Genomic DNA, 25,651 nt, shown 5'->3' with positions numbered 1-25,651 from the left:
TAAGCTTTAAAATGGAGTGAGTCTATGGTGCATTTTCCCTTAAAATTTCTCAACTTCCTCCCAAGCCTCTCACTTTTTTGCCTGCTTGTTCCTCTTCTGTGTTATTAAGGGAATCTTCACTGATATGTCAGTATAAACTGGAAGGGAAAAAAATAAACACTCCCAAACTGCTATGCAGTTTGTGATCATTAGACATGGACATATTGACTTATTTTTTCACAAGGTTATTTATTTGGAAGTGATTTTTTTTTTTTTTTTTTTTTTGAGACAGAGTGTCGCTTTGTTGCCCTGGCTAGAGTGAGTGCTGTGGCATCAGCCTAGCTCACAGCAACCTCAAACTCCTGGGCTTAAGCGATCCTACTGCCTCAGCCTCCCAAGTAGCTGGGACTACAGGCATGCGCCACCATGCCCGGCTAATTTTTTCTATATGTATTTTAGTTGGCCCGATAATTTCTTTCTATTTTTAGTAGAGACGGGGTCTCACTCTTGCTCAGGCTGGTCTCGAACTCCTGACCTCGAGGGATCCACCCGCCTCGGCCTCCCAGAGTGCTAGGATTACAGGCGTGAGCCACCGCGCCCAGCCATGGAAGTGATAATTTTTTAATTGACAAATAATTGTACATATTCATGGGGTACATAGTGATATTTTGATACATATAATGTATAGTGATCAGATCTAAATAATTAGAATATCCATCATCTCAAACATTTTTTAAAATAGCTCATATTTCATTTTTTACCTAGAAAGCCAATTTTATATATTTATGTTCCCTGTCACCATATTACCAAGATACTCAAAACACATTAAACAAATTGTTTTCATCTAAGCAAAAAATATATATATATATATATCTCAAGTATCACCTGAGGACCATCATTTATTTTATTTTTTTATTTTAAATTTCTTTTGTTTTTTTTTCTGGTTTATGCAAAAAAGAAAGGAATTAAAAAAATGTTTTTCCATTGTTTTTTCTCATTTTTTTTTTATTTCAATAGATTCAGGGGGTACAAGTGGAATTTTGTTTCATGGGTGTTATATAGTGGTGACGTTTGGGCTTTAGGTGTACCCACTACCCAAATAGTGTACACTGAACCCAATAGGTAATTTTTCATCCCTTTCCCCACTCTGATCACTCCCCCCCCTTTCTGCGTTTCTGGTGTCTATTATGTCACTCGGTATGACATGCATGCCCATAGTTTAGCTCCTACTTACAAATGAGAACATGTGGCATTTGGTTTTCTGTTCCTGAGTTACTTCATTTAGGATAATGCCAAGCAATCATTTAATACACACTAATTATATTTTCTTCCATGAGGACCTAATATCATTTGTGCATTTGAAAATAGAACATGCTTTTCTAGGAAAAATAAGCTCTTTTTTTGTATTTAGTAAAACAGTCCTTGGGATACTGATAATCTGTTGTAAATAAATGAAATGGCTTTAAAGACAGAGTTTTCTTCATTTCAATATTGTTATTGTGTTTCATTTCTCAGTAAAAGTATATGTAATAGTAGAGCACAAACGTTCACAGGTGCTTCTGTTTTATGTGGTTAAGAACTTTTTAAACTTTGAACACCCAAGGAAGATGGGTGCCTGATAATAGTACTGAGGGTGTTTATTTCAGCACTTTTTTGCAACTCTTGATTCTTTATTATTTCAGTTGTAATTTTTTTCACTCTGGTGTCATGATTAACACTCCTTTAACCTAATTCGTAAAGTACATAATATATCCACTGATAGGAGAGGAAAGAAAAAAAAATTACTAAGTATTTGTTGATCATCAAGGCAATTTAGGAGCTTCTTTTTAGTAGAATTCTGGGGTTTACTTTCATACAACCAAATGTGCAAAAAACATGAACACTTTACATATAAAATCAAATACCCTTTACCCAATTCAGCTTAACAAACCACTTATTAGATTTCACTTTTCCCCAAAGAACAATGGCTTAAATAGTTTTAAACTTCTAAGTAATTATACTTCAGGTCTATTTCTTGATTCTAGTATAGCTTTCACAGATGGCTTTTGATCTTATCTATGTAAATCTATATCAGATTATTAATTTAGTTTTAAATATCAAATCACGTAATACTCTATCACCATATTTATCCTTTAGGATCCCTTTGTTTAAAAAAAGGCATTGAACTTTATATTAAAATAGTATAGAATGTTTTTCCCAACATAACTAGAACATAATGTATTTTTACCATCTATTGAAATAATTAATCATTTTACTTTGATTGGCATTATAGTTCTGATTCAGATTGTGGTGTCGTAGAAAGAGATTTGGTGTTTGTCCCTAGTTCTTGACACAGAGCTCCTAAAACCCTTGGAATTACCCAAGTGATAAGGGTGATAAGAGCATCTTTTGTTCTAACTGAGGTGACTCTTGGCTGACCCCTAGATAGCTTCAGGATGGGGGCTGGTCACCAGAAAGACCTTGAGTTAGAAGCTTGGAACTTTCAGCCCCACCCTCTAACCTTCCCGGAGAGAAGAGGGGCCAAAGATTGAATTAAACACCAGCAGCCAATGATTTAATCAATCATGCCTATGTGAGGGAACCTCCACTAAAAACCACTAAATGACAGGGTTCAGAGAGCTTCTGGGTTGGTGACCAGATCAAGGTGCTGGGAGGGCAGCATGCCCAGAGATGGCATGCCCTGTGCATCTTTTTCATTTGGCTCTTCCTGAGAAGTATAATTTATAATTAACTGGTAATAGTATAAAGTGCTTTCTTGAGTTTTGTGAGTCATTCTATTGAATTATTGAACCTTGGGGGAGGAGAGTTACTGTGAAAACTCCCTAATTCGTAGACAATTTGAACAGACATGTTAGTAACCTGGGACCTGCTACTTGCAAATGATGTCCGAAGTGAGAGTAGTCTTGTGAGACTGAGCCCTTAAACCTGTGGAGCCTGATACTAACTCTGGGTAGTTAGTGTCAGAATTGAATTGAATTGAACTGTAGGACACCCAGTTGGTGTCATGGAGTTGGACAAGTGTTTGGTGTGAGGAAAACCTTCATGTTTGGTGCCAAAGTGTTGTGAGTAAAAACAGCTCATTGGAATGACAATGTATATATGATTATTTTCATTTCCATTTATAACCAGAGTAAACAAAGTTTCATTCCAAAATCCTAATGAGATGTAGGTTGCTTAGTATGTAAGAACAGTCCAGGAAATCAGAGTTGAAAATTTTGACGTTAAAAGTGAACCTCATATGTCAACTAGTCTAGAACCTATGTTATAGATGACGAAATTGAGACCCAGAAAGGTAAAATGGGTTAAATGAAAAGAGTTCGTAGATTAGTGATGTTTCAGAAGCAAGCCATTAGTTAAAAGAAGAAATCTGATTATTTTTGCTTTAGATCTACTAAGGAAATTTTTAAAAAATTGGGGGGAAAAAAAGCAAAAGTTAAAATTATTTTTAATCTGCCAAATTAGCTTGTCATTTTGAAGCATTAATTTGGGGAACTAGGTAACAAAAATAGTTCTTTTGCCTAGAAATGAACCTGGTGGTTCTGTTTAAGTAGACTTGTATACCTAATATTTGGTGATATTACTTGAAGAGGATTTATTTCTCCCCACCTCGTGCATGAGCAGAAGGGTTCCTTAGCTGTGCATTCCTTGTTGGGGGTGAGCAGGCAACAAGAAGAGCCAAATATCCACATAAATGGCTTTCCTAATTATGTTAAATGTGCTACTACTGTTTAGAAATTATGTTTACAGATCTCTGAGGCCATTGACTTTGCTGAAGGAATCTACCTCATGTAAAAGAGAAAATTAAAGGGACAAGTGCTTCTGGCCCCCAAACCAGTGGGTTGGTGGAATTTACAATTCCTGATGGAAAAATTCTTTGTCACAAAGCTACAAGTAAATGTCTTTCATTATTGTTGCAAAGAAGATGATAATTGTTTGACCAAGGAAGGGGTTAAATTACTACTTCTCAGGGTTCTCATTTCTCCCCTCCTTGTCAAAAAAATTCTTTCAGTGACAGAGTTTCTGTTTTAATCCTCCTAGTCCTCCTCATCTCCTTCAGGTCCCAGAGTCCTGTTAAGCAGAACTAGACACTGAGCACTATTCCACTCAGTACTCCTCACAGTGAGGACTATGAATGTTATAGGGAAAAAACAAGTAGTAGATATTGTCAGACTGCATAAGTATGTGTGTGTGTGTATGCGCGTGCATTTGTGTTTGTTCCTTGTATTTGAGTGTTTTACCTGTCAGTTCATATTATTGCAGATCACAACAGCTTAGTTTTTCTACGATCTTTCCATGGGACAGTAACAATTACTAATGAACCCAGAGTAAAATCTCCTATAAAGGATATTGAACTTAAATATTTTATATGCCATATTTAAATCTTGGTGCTTCATTCCCTCTCTCAGCCCCCTACCCTCAACACAACTGTCAGGGCTAAAGTGAAAGCAAAATTCCAGTGTTTGGGAGATTTCAATTTGGAGGAAGGTCTATTTAGGTGTGTCCCTTTATCTGTTCCTGTCTCTCTTCATCAGCCCCGAGCTTGATGGGAGTAGTATAAGGGTTGAAGTGTTAAAGTAAGAGTATAGACTGGATTGGTGGTGAAACTTTTGCTCACTTTTCTTTTACATTTAAACTGCCTATATTTTGTGCAACCTATTAAGTTTCTATTAAGTAACAATGAGTATACTAAGTAATATAAATTAATTATTAGATCAGGAAAATAAAATCCAAAGCTTAGTTTCCTAACTACTTGGATTGTTTCCCTTTCTTATCTCACATGTTTCTGCAAGGATTAAGGTATTGAAAAGTGCTAGGCAAATATGCAATATCATAAGAGCACAGAAACAAATTACAGAAGGATAAGATAAACTCTGGATTGTTATCATTGGTTACCTGGGCAGGAGGGGGAGGTAGAGTAGGGAAAGGGTGGGGAAAGACCATACCTGTAGGCCACACCTGGAACATGTACAAAGGTATAGCACTAAAAACTAGCAATAGAAGCCCTGAAACCAGAACAGCATATCCCAGGATGTGCTAGAGAGTGAGCACAGAGTGGGGCCCACAGAAGAGCATCTCAACCCTAGAACTGTGTCTTTGGCTACAGTAGTTACAGGTTATTATTTATTTCTCAGAAGACTGATAATAGAGCCCATAATATATTTTACTTAAAGTGGGTATAGTAAACTGTACATGTTTCATTTTTTAAGAAAAGAAAAAGCAATTAATTTTAAAAATATTATTATATATTGGTATTCATGCATTCAGGTAGGAATATATGAACATGGAGCAAGGGGTTGCTCAACTTCAAAAAAGGAAGAAGTTAGGGAGGTTCTTTGGCTCTAACTTGACTGAATGTTTTTTGCCTAAAATGATTTAAATAATTTTATGATCATGGTATCTCCCCTGCCAGGTAAGTATATAATGTTGAAGCTTATACTCTTATGTAATAAAATCACCTAGAAATTTTATAGTTATTTAAAAATTCAAACTGGGAACAAAAATTTGAAATCAGTGTGTTATATTCTTACATTTACTTATATGGGGTTTACTCTATTTTCAGTTTTCTGTATGTATGTGGTTTTGCTTTTTGTTTTTCCACCAACATATATGGGTATTTTCTTGTGGATAGCAACACAAAATTGGAAGCGAGAAGCAGTGGTCAGCCAAAGGTGCGGGATCCTGGTAAAGCAGATAGTCTGGGGCAGTACTGGGTGGAATGAAAGGAGGAGGGAATGCCATGGTGGAAGGAGTTTAGGGAGACCTAGTACAGTGTGGGTGGTAGAGGAGGAGGAACAGAAGAAAAGAGGGAAAGGTGATGATAACAGGTGTGTTGTAAGGATGGTCTCTTTTGTCTTCCAGTCTTACCACATGGAAAGGAAGCTGTTCTTTAAGAAACCATGAGATGGTCTTACTATGCTTTGTTATATAATACACATGTTTCCGGAGCTTCATTTCCGTGTGTTTACCTTGGAAGTGCCACCTTCTGCTACTAAAGAGCCATTTGTAGTTTTCCTAAAGTCCTGTGATTGTTCGAAATTGGGAAGTATATGTATACTGACAGTGAATTTGAGTGGAGTTGGGGATGGGATTTTGGCTGCCATGTCCCTGTTGCTATAAATGGCTACCAGCTAGAATATTAACCATATAAATCTATGGCTGTACTAGCTGCTCATGGCTAACCTGTTAAGAAAGATGTAAATCAAAACCATCACACCCAGTTGATTTTAGTAATAAAGTCAGCCCTGCTTAAAAAAAAAGAGAGACTGGCTTAAAATGGTCCCTTTCTGTTAATTCATTACAGCCCTTAAGGGGGGGAGAGAGAGAGAGAGTGCAAAGTAATGTTAACTAACACTTCACAATTTTACAGAAAGCTTTCTCGTTATGTGGTATTTTCTCATTTGACAAAGATGAATGGTGGGAATTGTAAGGCAAAAGGAAAAAAGAGTTATAACATTAGCATTGCTTTATTGAAAACTCCACTTCCAGAAGTTGCTGGGCTAACAAATGTCCAGCTGAAAGCACTGTTTTTAAAATAATTTTGTTATATCATCTCAGGCATCCCAAGTTTGGGCCACCTTATTTTCAGTATAGCAGTTAGGAAGATGGACAGGTTGCTCCCTGTGAAGCTCCTGCCTGCCATTCTGTAGTTTGGGTGGTGATCTTCTCTATGTGAACAACATACTGGTAATTTCTTATTACCAATAAGATAAAACTCATCTTATTTGAAGTTCTCCTGGCTCTCCCTTAAAAGTACTTTTATTTAGGCCTGTGACTTGAGGCAAATCCTATGCTTTGGAAGGAGACGCTAGGGTTTTTATGCATACAAGTCCACCCTTGCTCTGATTTTTCCCAGCTTTCCCTAATTCCACATGTGGCTGCATCAGAGGCAAGAGGATCAAATGAGATGATGTATGTAAAAGTTTTCAAAACAATAACTATGGAACAATAGGAATTATCATAGTTATAAAGATGGCTGCATTTACATAAGTGAGGCTTTACACTTTGCCATCCTAATACCAGTACCTAAAAGTATAGATTGTCCTGTGTGTATTCTTCTTTTTAGGCATCCGTTCATCTGCTCTCATGTATTAGAAGTTCTTATAATATACTTATTATAGTAAAAAGGATATCAAAGTTGGCATTTTGGGTGAGTTTTATATTTTTTCATGTCATGATCCCTCATGTGCCTAAATATATTCAAGATCTCTCTATGCCTCCAAAGTCCCAAGGTAGAATTGGTGGTCTAGGTCTTTGCAAAAATTTGTTATCGACTTCTTAGAATTTGAGTTCTGTGTTAGGTAGGAGTAAATTTGGCTGCATGTAGTGGAAAACCCAAAGTAACAGTGGTTTAAATACACAAAGAATCATTCTTTCATGGAGAAGGCTGGATCCATGGTAATCCCAAGGAGGCATAGCAGCACCACAAAGTCATCAGGTCTTTCTGCTCCATCTTCCTCAGTACCGGTTACATCTTGAGGTAAACTCATGGCCCAAAATAATTATGAATCTCCAGCTATAACATCTGCATTCTAGGAATTAGAAAGAAGGAAAGTAGGGAGTCAAAAAAGGGCTTCCTGCTCTCTGTCCTCTTAAGGAACCTTCCCTGAAGTCTAACACAACACTTTTGTTTACATCTCATTAGCTAGAATTTAGTCATATGACACACCTATCTGCAAGGAAGACTGAAAAATACAGTTTTTCCATGTGACACATTGCCCAGGATTCTCTTACTGAGGGGAAAAACAAGAAGGCAAAAATGGAAGCAACTAACAGACTTTGCCAAAAATCCTTTTTAGGTAGCTATAAAATAATAGTTAATAGCAATTTATACATAGTAAATTGTATTGGGTAATTTGGCTCATTGCAAGAAACTTTATACTGAAAATTCAAGCAGTGGATTAAGAGCAGGATGATGTGATTGAAGTTGTGCTGGCTATGAAGAAGTAAAGACTATACGGAAGCACAGGTCTAAGGTGATAGGGCTTTGTGCCATCAGTGAGTGTATATACTCTCAGCTAGGGGCCTTCCTGCTCTGCCTCTTAGGCACCACATGTAGGAATTCCCAAGGCCAGGGTGTCAATAGATCCCTGCCCCCAACCCCAGTCATCTCGTCTATGCTTTATTAAGAATAGTTTTAAGGCTAGGCGTGGTGGCTCACGCCTGTAATCCTAGTACTCTGGGAGGCCGAGGCTAGAGGATCGCTTGAGCTCAGGAGTTCAAGACCAACCTGAGCAAGAGTGAGACCTCATCTCTACTAAAAATAGAAAAAATTAGCTGGGCGTGGGGGTGCATGCCTGTAGTCCCAGCTACTCTGGAGGCTGAGGCAGGAGAATTGCTTGAGCCCAGGCATTTGAGGTTGCTGTGAGCTATCATGATGCCACAGCAACCTATCTCACAGACTCTGCCTTAAAAAAAAAAAAAAAAAAAAAAAAAGAACAGTTTTTCTCAGATGTCAAACTGTATTTGAATTAGGTATTATGGTCTTGTTGATTTTGTTGGTAGTTTCATACAACATTGTGAAAGTCGATAACCTGAAGTATCACAGCTGCTTCCAGCAGTCATGTCAATGTGTTGCTAAAAAATAACTTACATATTGTTATTGAAAAGTAATAAAAATGAGCTGTCTCAAAACTTTTAGTCTTCATAGAATAAGAACTGTAAGCAGTGATTCTCTGGAGCAGTGGCTGAGTTAAATATTCAAGCATATAGATATTTCAGACTAATGCTGTAGCAATCCCTTGTTACCAAGACATGAGCTATTAGCTTTATTTCACTTGGAACACCAGATTTAACTAAACATCTACACTCCAGTGAAGGTGCCTGGTGAACTATGGAATACAGTTTTGGAGCAGAATTTTGATGTGTACAGAGATTAAACTCCTGACCTAATTAGCTCGGTGTTCTGATTAATATTTGATCAAACCAATGCAGATAAAATTTTTTTTACTTTTTCTTTTATTTTTTAATATCTCCTTTACTGGTTCAAAGACAGAATTTTTAATAGACATTTTTCTAGTCCTAGAAATTTTAGTGGATGTTAAATATATGAAAGATACTCACGCTATGTAGTAATTAGGAAGATGCCAATAAACATAATAGAAAGGCCAGGCACAGTGGCTCACTCCCGTAATCCTAGCACTTTGGGAAGCTGAGGCAGGAGGATTGCTTGAAGCCAGGAGTTCAAGACCAGCCTGGACAATATAGTGAGACAACCCTGTCTCTACAAAAAAATGTTAAAAATTAGCTGGATGTGGTGGTATGCATCTGTAGTCCCAGCTACTCTGGAGGCTGAGGCAAGAGGATTGTTTGAGCACAGGAGTTTGAGGGTGCAGTGAGCTACGATCACACTACTGTACTCTAGCCTGGGTAACAGAGCAAGACCTGTGTCTAAAAAAATAAATTAATAAAAATATTAGAGAAATTTTCTTTACCATCAGAGTGGCAAAACTTAAAAAGCTGATAATGTTCAGTGTTAGCAAGGATGTGGAGGAAAAGAACAGGTACTCTCATGGGTGCTGTCATATACTATTGGTGGTAGTATAAAAGGATGCATTTGGGAAGGTACTCTGGCAGAAACTTTTAAAAATCAAGATGTTTACAAACCCTTCAAACCAGTAATTCTGCTTCTGAGTATCAATCCTATAGAAGTATTTGTACATGCCTGAATAGTAAAAATTGAGGAGTAAATTATGAATTATAAATAAATGAAACTAGGTACAGATACATTAAGTTGCTCTAATCATAACCAAAGTGGGGGACAGTATCTCGGGAGAAAATGACTAGTGGAAACAATAGGGTTTAAATGATGAAACTAAGCTAACATTGAGGAAATGAATTTAAATTAATATTTAAAGATTTATTTCTATGGGATTTTCCTGAGACAAGAAAGTTCCCCACCCCCAACTTCTGTGGGAAGCCTTGTTATAGGAGGTCTATAAAATAAAGCTACTAATAAAGGAATTATTATGTTTACATATGGATCAGGTATAAAAAAGTTAAAATTCTTTGGATTATAAGTGATAGTTTAAAACCCAACTCAGACTGGCTTAAACCCCCCCAAAATGAATTTTATTGACTCGTGTACATGAAAGACCAGTAACAGTCTTCAGGTTTTATGCAAGGTTCAAAGAGCAAGATGAAGTACCCAGTTTCTCTTGCTTACCATTTCTCAGCTCCATTTCCTCATTTTGGCTCCATCCTAATAGTCTTTCCTCTCATCATCCCAGGGATACATGCTTCCAGGTTCAAGTCTAGAGAAGAAGAATATGTATGTGACTTTTCCCTGAAAGACCCACAAAAATCTCATTGCATCTCACCTCTGAATGGGTTATGATCTCATCCCTGAATCAATGCTTATTCACTGATTAGCTTAGATCTACACTGATCAGGGATTGAGAACAACTCTACTGGGAGCACATGGGCTAAATATGGGGAAAAGGATGGTCATACAGAGGCGAATAATGGTGGGTCACCACAGGAAAAATAAATGGGTACTGGACATCAAAAACAGTAGATGTCCTGCAGATGTGTGATTATATAAAACAATTGTATTGCTTAGACATGAACGAAGCTCTGGGACCATATGGTATGTCTAATTTAAACCACCTGGTGGGGGTCACACTAATATTGGTGCTATCTGTGGAATAAGATTCAATTTGCTGGATGATGTATAGCTCATATAGCCAATCTCTGAGACAAAATCTCTCTGAGACTATCCGAGAGCTTGAAGAAACCAGTTTTAAGATCATTGACCCTTTAGACTGGCAAAGCCAAAAGGAACCTTCTTGATCTTCAACCTTCTCACTTCTTAGAGAGATGGGAGTCTGGAGAAGCCATATAAGTTCCTTGAGATCACACATAAAGATTATGGCAGAGTCAGGACTAGGAAATTGACCATCTGTCTTCTAACCTAAGACTCTTTTTAGTAATCAATAACAATAATAATAACAGCTAATATTTATTATTTGCTATATGCCAGGCAGTATGCTAAGCATTTCACATGCAGAATCTCATTTCATCTTCATAACTATTTTATTCTCAATTTATTGGAAATTGAGGACAGAAGAGCTTAGACAACTACCTTCAGAAACTTCCTTTTCTTGCTGAAAATAGGTCTCTCTCTCCCAAGATCAGCCAGTGCTGGTTTATAGCTTTGTCTCAGGTACAGAAAATGGAATGCATGAAGAAGGTCTTGGTCAGAAAACCTGTTAAGCATGTTCTCACATAGACTTTACTGGATTCTAGGATTTTTAATAACTAAATTTAAAACTTACATTTTAAAAGGCAGTTTTTAATTTGTTGATACTTCTTTAAATAGGAACTTCCAGAGAATCAATGCAAACCATCCCACAGTATCTACAAATAAATGAAATACTGTTAATCAGCGATCAAGAATTTCTCCCATGCCAAATAATGGATCAGCATTGGAAGTTCTATGTGGAATGTGAAGAACTATCATTCTAAAGCCTTCTTTCTTAATAATTTATTATTTGCTTGAATTATCAACAAATGTTTGTATTTTTTCTTGTGTGGTCTGGTTGGCCTATTTTAACATATACTTTATGGATCGCTACTTAAGATATATGTTTACTATTATAAGGAATAATATAACTCTTCAACTATTATAGTAAAATTAATTGGTTTTTTGCCATTGAAATAAAGGCATGTTTGAATTAAACCATATTGACTCTGTAGCTTTCCTTGTACTAACATAAACTTAACATTTCAATCAATACCTCTACCTTTATATAAAAAGCCATTGTTCCTTAAGGGAAGTAAGGATACAAATAAGAGTGATCTGTGGGTGATTGATTGGTCCTGAAAAGGCCCAGGTTAAGTGAATCCACTTAAAATAAGAACTTAGAGTCCTTCACCTTCACCCATTTACTTTGAAATTTATCTCAAAACCAAAATATAAAATTATGAATGGGGCTTATTTTAAGTTTTATAAAATTTATTGTAGATATAATTATAACTTCAAAATCTTAGATCAAAAGATGAATCAAGTGTTGATTTGGGGGCTGATTACTTTAAATAGGATATATATCACCTTTGACTTGCTACACTGTCATGAAGATTTTTTTAAAAGAAAACTGTATTGAAGAGCTTTATCGGTTTTCTCAAGGGTCTCAATCCTTTGATAATCAAGTTATTTTTTACTTATTCTTCATTACTGCAGTTTCCCAAATAAGTAGCCTTACTCTATCTTCTCTTCCTTGTTTGAATAGAGAAGTCAAAACTGCAATAAAAATAACAGGCATATCTGAGAGAGATTACAGGTTCAGTTCCATACCACTGCAATGAAGCAAATGTTTCAATAAAAGGAGTCACATGAATTTTTTGGTTTCCCAGAGCCTATAAAAGTTGTGTTTACACTATACTGTAGTCTATTCAGTGTGCAATAGCATTAGGCCTTTAAAAAATCTACATACCTTAATTTAAAAATACTTTATTGCTAAAAAATGCTAATGACCATCTGAGTCTTCAGCTAGTCATAATCTTTTTGCTGATGGAGGGTCTTGCTTTAATGTTAATGGCTGCTGAAGGTTGGGGTGGTTGTGTCAATGTCTTAAAATAAGACAACAATGAAGTTTGCTGCATCAGTTGACTCTTCAGGAAAGATTTCTCTGTAGCATGCAATGCTGTTTGATAGCATTTTATCCACAGTAGAACTTTTCTTGAAAATTGGAGTCAGTTCTCTCAAACCCTGCCACTGCTTTATCAACTAAATTTATGTACTGTTGTAAATCCTTTGTTGTCATTTCAGCAGCATTCACAGCATCTTCACCAGGAGTAGTTTCCACCTAAAGAAACCACTTTCTGTGTTCATTTATAAAAAGCAACTCCTCATCCATTCAAGTTTTATCATGAGATTGCAGCAATTCAGTTCCATCATCAGGCTCCCCTTCTAATTCTAGTTCTCTTGCTATTTCTACCACATCTGCAGTCACTTCTTCTGGAGTCTTGAACCCTGCAAAATCATCCATGAGGGTTGGAATCAACTTCTTCCAAATTCCTGTTAATGTTGATGTTTTGATCTCCTATGAGTCGTGAATCTTCTTAATTACATCTAGAATGGTGAATCCTTTCCAGAATTATTTCAATTGACTGCTCAGATCAACAGAAGAATCACTATCTATGGCAGCTATAGCCTTATGAAATGTATTTCTTAAATAATAAGACGTGAAAGTTTTAGTTACTCCTTGATCCATGGGCTGCAGAATGGATGTTGTGTTAGCAGGCATGAAAACAACCCTAATTCTCCTTGTATATATCTCCTTCAGAACTCTTGGGTGACCAGGTGCATTGTCAGTGAGCAAATATGTTGAAAGAAATCTTTTTTTCTGAGCAGTAGATCTCAACAGTGGGCTTGAAATATTCAGTAAACCATGCTGTAAACAGATGTGCTGTCATCCAGATGAGCTGTTCCATTTATAGAGCACAGGCAGAGTACAGTTAGTGTGATTCTGAAGGGCCCTAGGATTTTCATAATGGTAAATGAACATTGGCTTCAACTTAAAGTTACCAGCTACATTAAGCCGCTAACGAGAGTCAGCCTGTTCTTTAAAGCTTTGAAGCCAGGCATTGACTTCTCCTCTCCAGAAGATGGCATCTTCTTCCAATAGACGGCTTTTTCATCTACATTGAAAACCTGTTCATTGTAGCCACCTTAATCAGTTATCTTAGCTAGATTCTCTGGATAACTTGCTGCAGCTTCTACATCAGCACTTGCTGCTTCACCTTGCACTTTTATGTTACAGAAACAGCTTTCCTTAAACCTCACAAACCAACCTCTTCTAGCTTCAAACTTTTCTTCTGCACCTTCCTCACCTCTTTCAGCCTTCATAGCATTGAAGAGAGTTAGGTAGGGCCTGGCTCTGGATTAGGTTTTGGCTTAAGGGAATGTTGTGACTGGTTTGATCTATGCAGACTACTCAAACTTTCTCCCTATCGGCAATAAGCCTGTTTCACTTTTTTATCACTCGTGTACACTGGAGTAGCACTTTTAATTTCCTTCAGGAACTTTTCCTTTGCATTCACAACTTACCTAACTGTTCAGTGCAAGAAGCCTAGCTTTTAGCCTGCCTTGGCTTTCCACATGCCTTCCTCACGAAGCTTAATTATTTCTAGCTTTTGGTTTCAAGTATGCAACTCGTCCTTAACTTGAACATTCAGAGGCCATTGTAGGGTTTTTCACGCCCTAATTTCAATATTATTGTGTCCCAGGGAATAGGGAGGCCTAAGGAGGGGAGAGATGGGGGAACGACCAGTTGATGGAGCAGTCAGAACACACACAACACTTATCTATTAAGTTCACCATCTTATATGGGCATGATTCATGGTGCCCCAAAACAATTACAATGGTGACATCAAAGATCACTGATCACAAATCACCATAACAGATACAATAATAATGAAAAAGTTTGAAGTATTGCAAAAATTACCAAAACGTGACACAGAGACACCTTCATGCACATGCTGTTGAAAAAATGCTGCCAATAGACTTGCTCAACATAGTGTTGCCACAAATCTTCAATTTGTAAAAAATGAATTATCTGCAGAGTGCAATAAAGCAAGGTACAATAAAATGAGGTATGCCTGTACTCAAGCAAGTGCTAGAAATTTTTTTGAGGGGGTTATATGGTGTTGGTTTTTTGGCATTTTAAATGTACAGAATATTAAGAAACATCTTCAAAATATACAAGAAACTGGCTAACATTTGCCTCTGGGGAAAGAAATTATGGGGCCCAGGAACCAAGAAGAAAGGAAAACTACTTTTGACTGCATGTACCCTTTGGCAACTTTTTACATTGGTACTATGTGTGTGTTCTTTCTATTCAGATAAAAAATTAAATATCAGAAAAGAAAGCCCCTGAAAAGATTGCCTATTAACAAAATTGTAAAGACATATGAAATCATTTGATTTCTTTTTCTTTAAGAGTCCAATGAAAATATTCAGGATAGAATAAACTTACATGTTGCAATGTTTGAGAACTGCCAGAAATTTTCTAGTTCCATTATGATATCGTAGAGTACCCTACTTTTCTAATTTTTAAATAGTCTATATGGGCTTTATTCTAAATCTGGCTTTATTATTTAAGAAAATATTTAAAATATGGGCTATTTGAGAATATATGTACTAACTAAATTATATATGAGTAAAAAATGCAAATTGTTGGGCAATGTTTATTGCAAATCTGCTTTTATTAAATAAAAATTATATGAGTGCATGTATTATATACATATATTAATATAATTGTACATAACATATACATATAAATATGTATTATGTAATATATACTTTTATATGTATAGCTATGAAAATGTGTATTTATATATGTGTGGACTGGGGGTGGAGTATGTTTAGTAAGAGGTCTAGAACGCTGTAGATACAACTGTTCACAGTGCCTGTCCCTAAGGGAGCTGGACTGAGGAGCATGAAAGTGTACTTTTTCAGTTTACTTTCAACTTAAAAACAATTAAGCACATATTTCTTTTGTAATTAAACACATTTTTAAAGAAAAATTTTAAAAACAGGTATTTTGTTTAGTGATGACAATGTACAAAAGTCACAAATTCTAAGTTTATAGTACAAGATCTTCCAATTCTAAGTTTTCATTTTAGTGTTCAAATTCTTAATGTTCCAACCTATATGCTAACTGGTGACTGTAATAACACCCATTGCCTTGAGGCGTGCTGAGCATTGCCCACACTGGACAACAAAAGAGCCTGTTCCAACCAGGAATGGAGAGCACTACCTTACCCTAGATTATCCCAGTGAGAAGACTGGGCAATTTGGGGTGTTAGCTAGATGTTTTGTCTATTCTGGGTTCTAAATGATACCTTTAAGCTTCTGACCCTAAACCATAGCTGAAGAATATTTCCTAATTCAGTCTGTACCTGATATTTTTATCCTTTCTATAAAACTGACTTATTGATCGTCTCTGGGATACTCCATACCCAACAATTCCTATTCCGACAGGTAGTCCTAAATGTTAGAAAGCTGGAACTCCTATGTTGTAGGCTTCACAGCCCTACTATGATGTAATAATACTTCTTTTTAAAAGCTGAATTACTGTGGCACAAGCTTGTAGTGGCTTGATGGTTGGAAATGTGAAAGCATACATTGCTCTGGTTTGGTTGCTTGTCGCCTCTTTAACTCATGTTGAAACTTAATCCCCAATGTAGCAGTATTGGGAGATGGAGGCTTTAAGAGGTTGAGGCTTTAATTTATCCATGGTTAATGTATTAATGGGTTAATACATTTAATGGGTTATCATTGGCATGTTTTGGTTATTACAAGAGTGGGTCTATTCTAAAAAGCCAGGTTGGCTCTCTCTGGTGAGTCCCTGCACTGCCTCTGCCTCAGGACTCTGCAGAGAGTCCTCTCCAATAACAAGGCCCTCACCAGATGCAGCCCCTCAACATTGGACTTCCCAGGCTCTAGAACTATAAGAACTAAATGTCTTTTCTTTATAAATTACCCACGGGTGCAGTGGCTCATGCACTTTGGGAAGTAATCCCAGTAATCCCAGCACTTTGGGAAGCTGAGGAGGGAGGATTGCTTAGACCAGGAATTTGAGGTTGTAGTGAGCTATGATCAGACCACTGCACTCTAGCCTGGGTGACAGAATGAGACCCTGTCTCTAAAAAATAAAAAAAATAAAAAATTACCCAGTCTCATGTATTGAATCATAGCAACAGAAAACAGACTAAGACATATAGCTTGTCCTTTTCTTCTCAGTTTCTCTTTCATTCAATTCCTTCAACTTCCTCTCTTGAGTTCAGTTCTTATCAGTGCCAGTCTAGACTATACGTAACAGCAATCCTAACCCATCTCTCTTATTCCAACTCTTTCCCTTATTAAACACCTATGGAACACTACTGTCAAATTATTCTTCTTAAATATCTATGTTGCTTTACCGCTGCTGCAAGAGTAAAATATAGGCCCCGTACTCAAGATCACCTGTCTGGTCCTAACATCACTCTCCAACTTCATGTCCTAGTGATCTCTAACCTTTGAGTTACTCCTTTTTTTTTTTTTTTTTTTGTAGTTAACAATAATTTATTACATATTTTAAAATAGCTGTAAGAGAAGATTTAGAATGTTTCCAACATAAATATTTGATAAGCCTTACCTTTGAGTCACTCTTAAACAACTTTTTCATCCCTGTTGTGGGCTCAATTGTGACCTCCTAAAATTCATGTTGAAGTCCTAACCCCTAGTATCTCAGACTGTGACTGTATTTGGAGATAGGGCTTATCAAGAGGTGGTTAAGTTAAAATAAGGCTGTTAGGATGGGCTCTAATCTTCTGATTGGTATCCTTATATGAAGAGGAAATCTGGACACCCAAAAGGATGCCAGGGATGCATGCATGCAGATAAAAGACCATGTGAGGCATGGCAAAAGGGCAGCCATCTACAAATTAAGTAGAGAGGCATCAGAATGAAATCAACCATGTGGACACTTTGATCTTGGACTTCATGCCTCCAGAACTGTGAGAAATAAACTATTGTTTTAAGCCACTCAGTTTGTGGTATTTTGTTATGGCAACCCTAGCAAACTAATAAAATCCCTAACTCCTCCCTACATTTGTTTAACTATTTCCCCTACCTAGAATATTCCCTCTTGCCGCTGCCCATTTATGTTTTCCTTATTCTTTGAGGCCTCTCCTCACATACGATCTCCTGTGTAGCTTTCTCAGACCACTTCAATCCAAGCACTTAATATTTATTGCCTGGCATTTGTAGTCTTCTTTTCATGGCTTATCTCCCCCAAGTATCTGAAAAACTTGTTGAGATCAGGCACGGTTTTACACTTTGTATTTCCTATAAAATATCTTGAACATAGTACATGCTCAAGCAATATCAATCAGTTTGAGTTTTGGGGTACAATAACAGAAAACCCTACTCAAAATGGCTTAAGCAATAAGGAAAATTTATTATTTCATTTAAAATATCCACAAGTAGAAACTTCAGTGTTGGTTAATTTTTCAATTTAACAATGCCATTATTTTCATATTCCAGCTCATTTCACAGTGCCAAGATGGCTCTGCTGTTACAGGTAGGTATACATGTAGAAAGAGCATCATTAGGAGAAGACATTAGACATTTTCTTCCAATACACTTGTTTTGGAAAGAAACCTTCCCTGAGCATCCCCAACCCCAGGAAACTCATTGGCCAGAATTGTACCACTTGCCATTCCTCAATCAGTCACTAGCCAGGGAAGTGGCGTCACTTTGGCTGAGAGAAGTACATGCGTATGTGCAGAAGAGTAGTCAGCTGTGCAAATTTCAGACTCTTCCAGTAGAAAAACAAACAAGCAAAAAAAAAAAATGTCTGTGGGTGGTGGTAGAAGGGGTTGGGGTAGGAGCTAATATTTATTGAGCACTTAATATATACTAGTCATTGTCCTAAGCACTTTTGATGTATTGACTCATTTAACCCTCACCATACCTTATAAGGTAGGAAATTAGTATTACCCACATTTTACAGATGAGGAAACTGAAGTGCAGGATTAAGTAGCTTGGCGCAAAGTGATGCAGCTACCAAGTGATAGAGCAAAGATTCAAACCTGTTAATCCGGCATCAGAGCTCATGCTATTAGGAACCATGTATTTTTCTCTTGCTCAACCAAAAATGTTTGCCTCAAGATATATGTTAAATGATTAAAACAGTGTCGGCATCATTCTGAGTAATGGTGGCCCTATTAGCTACTTCCATCTACACACACTGGGAGAGTCAGTGTTTGCTCACTTTGGTGAATGACAGGCAGTCAGGGCAGACAGAAATACTCGGTAGAAAATGGAATGCAGAAGTCCAACTGACAAGTTCTAATATGAACACATTGTTATCTTTTCTAGAGGCTTTCTCTTTTTCAATCTAGGGAGTTTCAGGTGAAAAAATAATCTTTGAAAGCTTATTCATTTTGAGATATTTCTCAAACTCAATTTGCACTGGAAACTATCCTGTTGCTTTTAAATGAATACCTGTGCTCATAGGACCTGAACTTTAAGTCCCTTTGGGATTTCTGTTGCTATTGAAGGCTAACAGCACATAACCTCTGTGTGTGTTTCTTTGGACTCCCTCTCCTATTTTTTCTCATCTCATGTTTGTTGAAGCCTATTTTACAGAAGGAAACCAGGGATATATCTTTCTTAAACATGTAAAAGCCAAGATACGTGGTTCATTTCTGCTTAAACTTGATCATAATGTTCTCATGTCCCTAATTCTTTTACCACCTAAATAAGAGGTACAGAATTTGAGACCATGTTGAATAAACTTGCCTCAAACTTAATTTCAGCCCTAGTCCAGGCTTTGTGGTTAACTTCTAAATTCCTTGGAAAACTTTTAAGTTCATATTCTTTCATTTAGGCTACTTTGCTTTTTAGGCTTTAAAGTAGGAGAAGTAAATGCAAACATTTGAATCTGTAATGTCAAATACTGGTACTTCTAAAAGTTAAAAGCAGTTAACATTTATGTTTTTAGCTGTTCACAGGACATCTTAAAGTTCCATGACGTATGGCAGTTTGGCTGAGATATGAAGTTGTGCTTGTCCTTCAAAGCTGGAGGCAAGGAAGTGGTAAAGCGAGTTGCCTTGCTGGTGGGTGAACCTCACCAGTCACCCCACATCTTTGTCTCAGCACAGCTTTTTTGTTCTCTGTTCCTTATTGCCTACACAGTAACTGTCAGGAAATGATTAAACAGAGCAAAACCAAAACTATATCTCTCTGTGTAAAAAATGGCCCCAAAAGAAATAATGCTGGTGATGGAAATGAAAAGGTTTAAAAAATGTTGGTTCTTAGCCAAAAAAAAAAAAAAGATATCCAGGGTAAATAAAAGAAAGAATAGACAGTCAAATTTGGCAGAGCCCAGATCTGTGCCACGAATGACTTTATATGTAGTTGTGCAAGTCCAGAGAGCCCCCAGCCCACTAGAATCATGGACTTTCTTTTCCTTTAGAAGCCCTGTGGAATGGCTTGCACCCCTCAGTCTATATACAGGGCAAAGTCCACTAGCACCCACTTTTGGCACCGCCACCCCTATTTCTCTACATTTTCCCAAGGAGGGACTTATATTCTCACAGTATAGCTGCTTTTTTATGAAACTCTTCATCAGCCTACTGGGCAGCTTGGTCCCTGGGCATTGTTCTCAGCCACTGGTACTGTCACCACCAGCTTCTTGCGAACCTCACCCCACCTGGTTCCTCTATAGCACCACTCACTCCAGCTATTGTGGAACGGGCTTTACTGAAGACTTGTTGATAAAGAGAAGGAGTTATAGCACAGCAAACAATTTAAAACTGACTGGAAGTGACCTCCTTGTTGACAGTCTCTTCAGACCTGTCTTTGGTTGAGGAACCAGTCTAGGGTGGGGGTATGAGCACAGGCTCATGCCACCACTCCCTAGTTATGGAACCTCATAGTCCTCTCCGGGTTTTCATTCTGTGTAAATAGGGCTACAAATGTGCCTCCCTCCTAAGATTTTTGGGGGGATTAAATGAGGTAATCTGTGCATAGTAGGCATCCCAGGCATCCCAGTGGCTGCTGGCACATAGTGACTGCTCAATAAATGATTGCTTTGTTATTATGAGGATTATGTTTCCCAGGCTCCCCTCTTTCTCTCTAAACCTCTGGTTAACAACACTGTACACTTATACCCAATACACTTCTCATTTTATTTTTATTGTGCAGGTACATGCTCATTCTTTCAAACTCACGGTTTGTCTTGTGATTATCTTTCAAAAAAATTTTTAGAGCAATTTTTGTGAAACCATGGATAAGTCAAAAATTCATGTGATTTTCAAATATGAGTTCGTCGTGGAACCAGTGCTGTGCAGACAGCTTGAAATATCAATTAAGTGTTTGGGAAGGATGTGGCTAATGAACACATAGTATGTTGATGGTTTGAGAAGTTGCATTCTGGTGATTTTAATCTTGAAAATGAGCCATGTGGGTGACATGAGACCATGGTGGATAATGATGAGCTGAAAGCTGTAGTAGAAGCGAATCCATCTCAACCTATGCATGAATTAACAGCAAGGTTTGACATTACTATTCCAACAATATTGGACCATTTGAAATAAATCGGCAAGGTAAAGAACCTGGATAAATGGGTGCTGCATGAATTAAACGAGCATCAGAAGAGAAATCCTCTGCAAGCTTGCCTTTCTTTGCTGTCACAACATAAAGATGAACCATTTCTACACCATATTGTTATGTGTGATGAAAAATGGATTCTTTTTGACAATCGCAAGCATTGGGCACAATGCTTGGATAAAGATGAAGTGTAGAAACACAGTCCAAAACTGAACATTCATCAAAAAAAGCTAATGGTGTCCATTTGATGGTCCAGTGCTGGTATTATCCACTACAGCTTCATGAAATTCTGGTCAATCAATTACAGCAGATGTCTACTGCAACCAGTTGGATGAAATGATGAGGATTCTTCTGATTAAGCAGCCAAGATTGGTCAATAGAGACAGGCCAGACTCTGCTGGACCACATGTTGTACAAACAACGCTGCTCACACTACCAAAGCTGGACTTGGAAACTCTCTGTCAGCGACCGTATTCACCAGACCTTGCACCAACTGACTACTACTTCTTTTTGGACCACTTCTGCAAGGAAAAATAGTCAATTCTCAACAAGCTGTGGAAAATGCCTTTTGCAACTTCATTGCCCCTCACTCTCCAGGCTTCTCCACTGCTGGCATAAACAAGCTACCGATAAGACGGCAAATTTGTGCCGATAGTTTAGGTGCATCCTCTGATTAATTGTACTGCTTCTTGTTTGAGATATAATAAACTAAACTTTTGATTTGAAATCAGACATTTCATATTTAATGACCTAATAGCAATATATTCAGAGTACTTACAAAATTTTTCTGCAGACTTCAGGGGGTTTTATGCCTTGGCTGCAGAGTAGAATCACCTGATGAGCTTTAATATTCTGTTCACTGTGGGCCCCTCCCCAAGCAATTCTAATTTCACTGGTCTGGAGTAGGGTCAAGGTGTCAGTATTTTTTTTTAATCTCCCCCAGATGATTCCAATGAGGAGCCATTGACGCTGCAACTTGCTCTTATTACTTCACTTTTCTCTCCCACCCTCCCTCAATCACTGCATTAATTCCATGTTTCCCAGACTGTTTCATTAAAAGAATCACCCAGGATGCTTCCTAAAAATGTAGATTACTGGGCCCCACTCCAGGCTTACTAAATCAGAATCTTCAGCAAATTTTTCTGACAAGTGCCTAGGTAAGTCTTATCAGCAAAATGTGGGAGACATTCCATTAATCCAAGTTATCGAATCCATTTTAAGTTGATTTTTATGTATTTTACTCATTTATTTAACAAATATTTAATGAGCACCTAATATGCCTAACATTGTTTTAGGTGCTAGGAATATAGAAGAGCACAAAACAAAGTTCATGCCCTCATGGATGTTATGTCTAAGAGCAGAGTAAACAAGGAAACAATTTAATTTTAGATAGTGGTGTCAGAGAGGCCATAGAGCAGGATAAAGGCCAAAAGGTGACAGGAGGTGAGGCAGGCCATTGTTTTAAAAAGGGTATCCAAGAAGGACCTGGTTTCAAGACATTGCATCTGAACAGAGAACTGAGTGATAAGAAACTGCTTACAAATCCCTCTGTAACCACATTTATATAATTTTTATTCTATATGTCTCATGTGTCCTAAAATAGATGGGATTTTCTTATGGTCAGGAACTGTCTTTTATATTTTTGTATTCTCCCATAGCAACCAGTGTAGCACTTTGCACAAGCAAGAACTCAGTGAATCACACTAGACTCAAAAGCATTCAAAGCTTAAATATATTAATACCTTTAAAGACATCTAGCAGAGGATCCAGCAAATTACCTGCTTGCTAAGTAAAGGAAAATCCAAGGAAACACACCAAATCAGCAGATACTCAGCCCAAGGCTAGACTTCCTGCTTGCTTTCAGCTGCTAGTTATAGTTGCAGATTCTTACCAGAAAGTCTTCAAAACATGCCAAGCAAGATTTGTTGTCTGTGTGTAACTCTACATTGGTGAGATCACACACTGAGCTTCAATTATCAATTTCTGCTGGCATACCATCCTGTGATGTAATTTCTTGTCTTTTTTACTGAACTTCCCCTCAACTTCTTACCAGTGTCTCTGAGTGCCTTCAAAGTTCCATTCAACCCCTATTTTTTAAATATAATTAGCTGAGTTCTGCAGAAGGCCACTGGATCCTATTAAATTTCTGAAAGCCAAAAGGAGACTCTTCAATACACTTGAAAATTCTCAGGAGGTTTAGTGAAATCAGTTCAGATATCTGGGGAGAGTTTATCATAATTCCAGTTTGAGACTCAATAGCTTTTAAGGAGGCTTTCCATTTCTTGCAGGATTGGTCTTTTCTTTAAATGTCTTCCTTGCACCAAGAATAATTCAATCAGTATTAGAAGGCTGACCCAGTAGGCAATATTTGGTGGGGAAATTCCTGAATGAAGAATATGCAGACCAATATGTTTCATACCAACTCTATAAATGACTTACTGTTTGATCTGGGCACGTTATTTGACTCCTTTGAGCCTTATGATCCCTGGTGATAAGATTCCTTTCTCTGATGACACTCAGGTTGTCATAAAAATGAAATGAAATTACTGATAGGAGAGAGCACTTTAAAGCATGCTAATTGCTATGGCATTACAGCATACTATTAGTGCAGTAAAAGTAATTCACCATGTTCCAATATTAAGTATGGTAGGTATTTACACTCTTTTGGTCTTTCAGTTCTGCATGAAACTTCAGAAGTAAGATTCTGCCAAGCACACCCTCCCCCTTGGAACTGTGCTTTTGATAAGCCCTCTTCACTTATCACTGCTTTTCCTACTATTCCTTCAAGAAAAGTAGGATCACCCCCACCTCTTGTGGTATCCTCAGTGACTGTTCTTCCTTGGCCGAATTCCTTGAGTACAGCTGCCATTTGGCCCATGGTTTGTCATTTGGCCCTAGTTAGTTGGCTCTTAGCATCTCCTGTCTTATTTATGTTCTGAGTGCAAGGCCTACCTCTGTAACTAGAGTTTCTTTGAGGGCAGGGCTGTGATTTACACCTCTTTGCATCCTCAGCTCAGGCAATATATTTTCATTAACAGTGACTTTTAGTGATTGTATTGGGATAAATAGCATTCCCTGAAAATTCATGCCTACCTGGAATCTGTGAATGTGACCTTATTTGTTAATAGGGTGTTTGCAGAGTAATCAAGTTAAAAATGAAGCCATACTGGTGCCATAAAGAGGGGGGAATCTGGACACAGAGGAGACACAGGAAAAGGCCAGAGATGGACGGACAGAGGCAGAAAGACGGGAGTGACGCAGCTGCAAGCCAAGGAACGCCAAGGATTGCTGGCAACTACCAGAAGCTAGGAAGAGGCAGAGAAGGGTTCTCCACTAGAGCCTTCAGAGGGGTCACGGCCCTGCCAACACCTTGATTTCTAGCTCTAGCATCCAGAACTGTGAGGAAATAAGTTTCTACTGTTTTAAGTCACCCGGTTTGTGGTAGTTTATCAGGCAGTCCTAGGAGACTAATACAGGAATGCTGAGCACAGTGAGCAGGCTTGGAGTGTGGCAGACACCCTTCTGGGGGCCACTATCCCACTGTGAGCAACCCACTTTCAGAAACCCGAGGGGCTGCTTGGGGCAATGTTTTAAGGGAAGGAAGGGAGTGACTGAAGGCAGTGAATAGACAGGAGAGGGAAAGAGCTGGGTATGGTCTGAGCATAAATCCAAAACAAAGTTTACAAACTTTATATTGAAGGTGTTTTTAAAGTCTCTTCGCAGAAACAGTTTAAGACAAAATGGTTAATTTGGGAGTTGGAGATGGGGGAACAAGTGAGTGAATGATATCCAGTTTACGTTATATTCAAAATAGTAAAATTGACCTCTTCGGGAGGAAGTTAAGTGTGAGAGTGTGTGTGTGCCTTGTCTGAGATAACTGGAAGTTCCTGTGGTGTGAGCTGGGGCGCATGAATTCCAGTCCTGGAGGACTCAGCTTCCCCAGTGGTTAAGAGCATGGACACCAGGCAGATCACTTGGGTCTGAGTTCTGGCTACTTACTGGCAAGTTATTTCACCTCACTTGCCTCCCTCTCCTCATCTGTAAAATGAGAATAAAAATAGCAGCTCCCTCATAGGTTGTAAAGATCGAAAGAGTTAATCTGCATGAATTGCTTAGAACAGTGTCCTCGGTAGATAAACAGAAGCCTTAGTTTTTATCATCATCATCATCATGTGCAAGCGTAGGAGACCTGGGAAGGGTAAATTATGTGAACTTTAGTAACTCTTCCAGAGGTCCCACTGGGGAGGAGATAAAGGCAAAGTTGGTCATTTGCTTGAAAGTTAAGTCTGTAAAATGGAAGTAAAACATTTGGCAGGGTAGGTAGGCTCAGAGGCTCTCTACTGATGTGTGCAAACTCCAAGTTCTGGGAGTAAAGGATGTGGGGTCCCATGCACACTCCGTCTTTGGGATTCGCTGGGTCCTAGATCCTAGCCGGTTGGCCACCGGACCAGCCATACCTATTGCAGGCGCTCAGTCAACGTGGATTGACGGAAGGGAGTAAGGTACAAACCAAGGAGGATTGATTTGCCCAGTGCCACTCCCTGCCTGGTAAGGCAGGTCCTGTGAACCCCT

General features: G+C 38.1%; 1 protein-coding gene across 1 annotated transcript in view; it reads left to right on the top strand.

Moving 5' to 3' along the window:
* Positions 1-11,442, top strand: part of ANKRD31 (ankyrin repeat domain 31) — a 105,136-nt gene extending 93,694 nt beyond the window's left edge. The window contains exon 26 of the mRNA XM_045566407.1: positions 11,297-11,442. Within this exon, the coding sequence (XP_045422363.1) occupies positions 11,297-11,442 (146 nt within the window). The remainder of the gene's footprint in view (positions 1-11,296) is intronic.
* The last annotated feature ends 14,209 nt before the right edge of the window (positions 11,443-25,651 follow it).

The sequence above is a fragment of the Lemur catta genome, chromosome 12, assembly GCF_020740605.2.
Source record: "Lemur catta isolate mLemCat1 chromosome 12, mLemCat1.pri, whole genome shotgun sequence".
NCBI classification, from domain to species: Eukaryota; Metazoa; Chordata; class Mammalia; order Primates; family Lemuridae; genus Lemur; species Lemur catta.
Note: the sequence above shows the minus strand (reverse complement) of the source record. Positions and strands in the feature narration are given on the sequence as shown.